The 6051-nt window shown below is 35.7% G+C and overlaps 1 protein-coding gene across 2 annotated transcripts; it reads right to left on the reverse strand.

Annotated features, from left to right (window-relative positions):
* On the reverse strand, positions 1 to 2380 carry LOC120348355 (uncharacterized). 2 transcript variants are annotated; one of them, XM_039418474.2, is made up of 2 exons: positions 1622 to 2380; positions 1 to 1123 (listed from the first exon to the last, which is right to left on the reverse strand). In XM_039418474.2, the coding sequence occupies exons 1-2, from the start codon at positions 2235 to 2237 to the stop codon at positions 783 to 785; spliced, it is 957 nt and encodes a 318-aa protein (XP_039274408.2). In that variant the 5' UTR covers positions 2238 to 2380; the 3' UTR covers positions 1 to 782. The 2 variants fall into 2 exon arrangements, with proteins under 2 accessions (XP_039274408.2, XP_039274407.2); XM_039418473.2 differs by having other exon boundaries at positions 1 to 1534.
* Positions 2381 to 6051: the final 3671 nt, after the last annotated feature.

A 6051-nucleotide genomic window follows, 5' to 3' on the forward strand; every position in this document is an offset into this window, starting at 1 on the left:
CTGTGAAAAGAAGAACTTGAGATAGTAAGTAGCCTAGTCGTGGAGAAAACACTTCACACAGTGGTCACCAGCTTCACACAGTGGAAAACAGAAAAATAAAGAATGATTTTTAAGGAAAATTGGCAATATAGCAGTAGAATTTCTAAAGTTAAAGCAGCATTTTGCACTAGAAGCCCCAGTTTGGGGTTAAGTTCTAATAGATATAAAATAATGTTAATATAACGAGATAGAAATACTAGACCAGGGTGGTCCAAACCCAGGCCCGCGGGCCACATGTGGCTCGCCGCTTCATTATCTGTGGCCCGCGTCACATTTCGTCATAAAATTATTCAGAAAAATCTTTTGACATATTGTCATCACTAATGTCATTAAATAGTTTTATGGCTACCTGGGGAAATTAGCAAAGTTGAATGATGTGCTTGGCAGTCTATGTTATCTAGCTTTCTAACTTTTTGGTCGGGAATATATGATAACAATATTGGCATCATAGTAAACTAAAAATCGAATGGCTATGCCTGATGACTATGTGATTGCACAATAAAAGTGTTTGTTTTGTATTGCACTGTTTACCTACTCTTGGCACTATTGTGGCCGGCGGAGCCGACAACCTTGGACCACCCTGTACTAGACACTCATAAAATTGCCTGATTTGAAATACTTAGATTAATAGAGTAATTAATAAGGAGGTGTTGAGATGCAGTGGCTGCCAAAACTTAACCTGGAGATATTTGAAGATTGCTATTCAAATACAGATTTACTTGAAGATTTCACCCATATTTCAACTATGTATGTCGTCTTCCCTGCTGATGTAATTGTCTCAAGCTTTCTTTTATTTGTGCTAATTGATCTTTCTCCCATCTTTTTCTTAAACATTTCGGTAGACAATGGCAGACATCCAAATTCAATACTTGTATATTTGTAAGACAGTAATGGAGAAGCAGTTCTAAAACTCGAGCTGAAATGTTGGTGTAGCGCACAGAAAGAATGGAAATTGACTGCCAATACATTATATCTACACAGGAATATAGTTCTGCATTTAAATCTCCATAATTATCCAGATGGAATTCTTTTAAAGATCCACTAACATGAAGCAATAGAGTAGAGAAGCTTGATCCATAAAATCCTGATATGTCGAGAAATTCAATTTTACGACAGTTTTCCAGAGAGGGGATTAAATGGTAAACATTCATTCTACGATTATGCAAATTGACGGTCCTTATGTTAGGACTTTTTGAAAAAATTGAGGTGAGCATTCGATTATCTGTTTCTTTAACATAAAAATAATCATTAACAGACAAATTCAAATCTTCTAATTCTGGGAAATCAACTTCCAGACAATCACTGCTATCCAAATGCATGTTTATTAAGTGCAGCACCCTCAAAGGTTTCAATTTTTTTATATTGGATATGCGAAAAGTTCTGCCGCATTCAATTTTTAGAACTGTAAGATTCTTCAGATGGTTGAGAGAGATTTGTAAATTACGCGGAAATTCAGGATTGATCATTACAAGACGTGTTAGTTGTTCAGCCGCTCCTAAGAATGGAGATACATACAAGGATGGTTTTCTAAAAAAGTTTAAAATATCCACATATTAACACAAAAATATATTACCAAACTAACCTGACAAGATTTTTCTGATGTCGAAGGTAGGAATTGATGTATGACATATACAAAATTCTTGGAGTGACGACAAATGTCGATCTACTATAGCTTGCAAGCAATTCTTCATAGAAATTGAGCCACATCTTTGAATTGAAAGTACCCGAATCCTTCTTGCATAATTAGATATCGTTTTTATAATAATTGGAGCAACCATGGGCAACTCATCGCATACTAAATTCTCCACAGAGCAAAAATGAGCTCCTGCCATTAATCTGAACGACTTCACATTATTTTTAAATCCCCGTTGACTTTTCAACACATATGGAGCAAAATGTAAATTGGACCATAAAAATGGTATATTTGCAGTCATTCTCCAGTGTCTGCAAACCTTGGATAACCGTAGAAGGCAAGGCAATGCTCCAGTATCTTGGTTTACTAGATATCCAAATATTTTCACCAAAACCTCTGCAGGCAAATATGCCCACTGGCTTTGAACTCGTTTTGCACGCTTGTGACGCAATTGTGTTTCTCCAGGCCCAGGCAGTGAGACAATGTTACACAAGTTATTTCGTCTTCTTTTCAATGGTGGTGTTTCATTATTGTTTTCATCCAGTTGAGTCCTTTTTGTATCCATGGCTCTAGTCGTATAACTAGTAACCTAAATAAAACTTAATTACAAGTACAATTGAATAATTTACCACTTCAGGTTTTGATTCAAGAAGAAATCGATTAAACTCAACTTTTTCTGGTCCACAGACTTTACAGACCCCAATGACAATTTGAGTTATGATTTTATTTTCAGTCACCTAGAGAATTGTATATAAAGGATAGGATTTACATATATTTATCCCGGGTATGGGTGAGCCGATAATACGGCTTGATCATATGGTGAACCACGGCCTCTCGTCCGGTTACCAGTCCACGTCGGGTATGGGATTACTGTTAGCCAGTTATTTTGTTTTCGGAAGCATGGACTTGATGGTGGAGGAAGCCGTAACCGACCAGCGATTACGTGAACCACCCTACAGCGGCGAGGAGTCCAGCAATCCTCTCGCACATAATCAACCTTGCATGGGATTCGAACCTGTAAACCCACGAAGGGTAATCAGAGATGCGGTGGCGAGCGTATTCCTAACGCTTAGCACGATGCGCCACACCGCCGGGTAAGTAATACGGTAACAAAGTTAAATGTGGATTTAGTATGGTAGGCTACCAGTTACCCAGTCTGGATTTCATGGCCTTTTTGAACGAGAAATCGGGCGTGCAATCAGAAATTCCCGCGTGCAAATAAGAATTCCTGGCGTGCAATTATAGCTCACGACGTGCAAAACAACTGCACTCGCGTGCAACTGACTTTGACATCAGATACCTCTCAATACATCCGCGTAAAATTACCGGTATCGGATAAAAAATACGTTGAATCAGAGAAAAAATGGACGTTTGACCTTTGACCCCAAACATTATTTCTACTGTTTGTCGCTAATTTTGAGAGTGTTTGTGCGACTTTGGATACCGGTACTGTTCAGTACATCCGCGTAAAATTATTGGATAAAAAATACGTTGAACCAGAGCAAAATGGACATACTTTGTCATTAATTTTGGTATTGTTTTTACGTAGAATCAATGACATTAAACAACATGATAGGCAACTCTGACGTCACTCCGTAAGACTACAAGCGAAAGATTGTATTTCATGATACGCTCCAATGCACATATTTCTCGTCGCCCTTCGCGACCGTTTTCAGCTCGCTTTTGCTACTTGGCGCCTTCCTTACGTGTAGTACTTGCCTTTTTGCGACTGTAACGAAAGAAAATAATCTCTATATCCAAAAAGTTTTACTCACTTGGAAAGCTGGAATGGCAGACAAGCTGTAAAGAGCAATTCTGGACATCATAGACGTTTTTTATCAGAGAAGATTACAAACGCGATAGCGGAAAGATTTGTGCGGAACATTTTGCAGATAATAAAAATTTCAAGGTTAGTAATTTTAATGTTTGCGCTTAAACATTGAAATTTCATTTAAAGAGGGTGTCATACAGGACAGTAAAACTGTTTTTACTTCTCCTAACGGTGCTGTGATACAATTCCATAACACAAAGTTTGCACCTATCGAACTTGCTTTTGTAGGTGAATTAATTAGACATATTACATATTCAGTTAATCGTAGGTAACATTGCTGGTACATAATGCCTCGTAGATAGCTTTGTTTAAATTTAGGAATTCAGCTCATTAATTAATGATGTGATAATTAATCATTCAGCCCACTAATTAATATTATCTTCTATGCAGGAGGTTGCAGGGCCGAATTCAACTTGCAGCCTTACCGATCACCTGACCATGCTCATTTAGTTTGGCTCGAGCAAGTCTTCTTGAAAGACTTGTGTGAATGGAAACTACCTATATGTTTTGCATTCCTCCGATTTTAGAAGACAAATTTATTCTGAGGGATTTCGCATATAATTCTCATTGGTCGTTGGCTGTTTATATTTCCTATTAATTGTGGATTCTGATTATAACAAAGAGTTAAAAAAAAATGACGTAATTTACTGGCACCTCTTTCTTGTCCATACTCCAAGCTGAGGTAATAAACAAGACAATACATTTATGTCATCTGGAAGCAAAATATGCACACTAATTAATAGTTTGACACATTGAGATAACACATCATCAGAAAATACAAGTTAAAGATATGTATGACCATCACATGGTATTTAAAATTAAAAAATAATTAATAGCGGCTGTGGAGTATGAAAAATTCAAGACAAAGAAAAGAACATAAGTTTATAGCTCATGAACTCTTAATTTTGCCTCCATTGCTTTGTGAAGGCCAATATATTTCGAGTGGCTGAATTAGTTTACCTTTATGATAACAACGATTTTGTATTTAATATAGCAAGATTTTTTTCAATTTGATTGAAGTGATATTATTTCCCAAAGCAATGCTTGGATCGTCTAGAATAGATCAGTGGTGTCAAACTCATGGGTTTTCGAGAGCCGCATTGCATTTTGGAAATTGTAAAAAGGGCCGCAAACAGTTTTTGATAATGTATACTTGAAAGATATTTTTAAGATAGTTTTAGTTTGTGACATATGTTGTGATGCAACTAAACAGTTGGATTAAGTTTCATTATTTTCTTTAATTTCAAATGCAATTACATATTAATATTTGCATTCCACTATTATTGCAAGTTACTGTATTTATTACAAAAAATCATAAACTTCTATGTACATCCATCAAAATCCTTTTTGAACAAACTTTGGATAAGGAAAGAATAATACATACACTAAAAATGACCTATTTTAAATATATGGACCTAAAATTAACAAAAATACTACAGTATGAACTCAATGTTTTTTTAATTACATTTGTCCTGACGTTTGGTATCTTTTTTGTGTCACCAGCATACTAAGGCCAGGCTGAAATGATTTTGTAGTACCAACTCTAACTAACGAGGTCACATGATCATGGGCTAATCTGGATCTTTGCGAAAATTAATTCCAGTAATGCAAAAAAGTGATTTTTATAATTTCATGTATAGATACAAAAAAAACACATGACAGATTTTTTCGAAAAGACATTTCGCACCACATTGCGTGGCATAGGATTGCTTGAATTATTATTGATATTGATTTTTAGTAACGAAGTCGTTGTATAATTTTATTTTAATATACAAACACATGAAAATTTTCTGTTCAAAGTTGCCCTTCGAATTTGTGATATTGAGTGCTGACCTTTATGTGTTTTTTCATTGTATTGATGGAAATATGACAAATTAAACAATGTGCTTCAGAATTTTGTGAAATGCAGAAATATTGCAACTCTCATTTTCTTTGAAAATGCCACCTTCTTCATGTACTTTGCGTTTAATTTAATCACTCAAGTGTTTTATTCAAGTATTCTTTTGCTAGCTTGATGTGTATTCTTAATTGGGTCAGAATGTGAACAAAAACAAATTAATTTTCCAAAACTACAGTAAATTGTTTTCTGTGTGAATAATCAATTTTGAAAAATCTATTACATTTAGATAGAAAAAAACTTCCAAAATATTATTACAATTATTGCTAAGCGTTCGAGGGCCGCACTGGAAGTTCTCTGGGGCCGCGAGTTTGACATCCCTGGTCTAGATTGAAGTTGTCCAAAATGTAACAGATTTTATCATGAATCATGATTATACCCTTTCCTGAATTTCTTCTATAGTACTACCAAAAGTTGATGAACCAAATATAACACAGGTGTAGTGAGTTAGCCGTAATCCTCATTTTCCAACGCTGTTTTAAGTATGTCTGGCATGTTTTGTGCCTTTTTACAAATAGGACCGCTTATGCAATCTCACGCTTTAGAATTTTTTGATATTTTCCTTGAGCCCTGCAGGATGTGGGTGCCATACACAACTCTACCGGAGGGTCAAATGTCTTTGCATGCCTCCCATAGGTTGTTCTTCTATTG

The sequence above is a fragment of the Styela clava genome, chromosome 1 (genome assembly GCF_964204865.1).
Source record: "Styela clava chromosome 1, kaStyClav1.hap1.2, whole genome shotgun sequence".
In the NCBI taxonomy this organism is placed as follows: Eukaryota; Metazoa; Chordata; class Ascidiacea; order Stolidobranchia; family Styelidae; genus Styela; species Styela clava.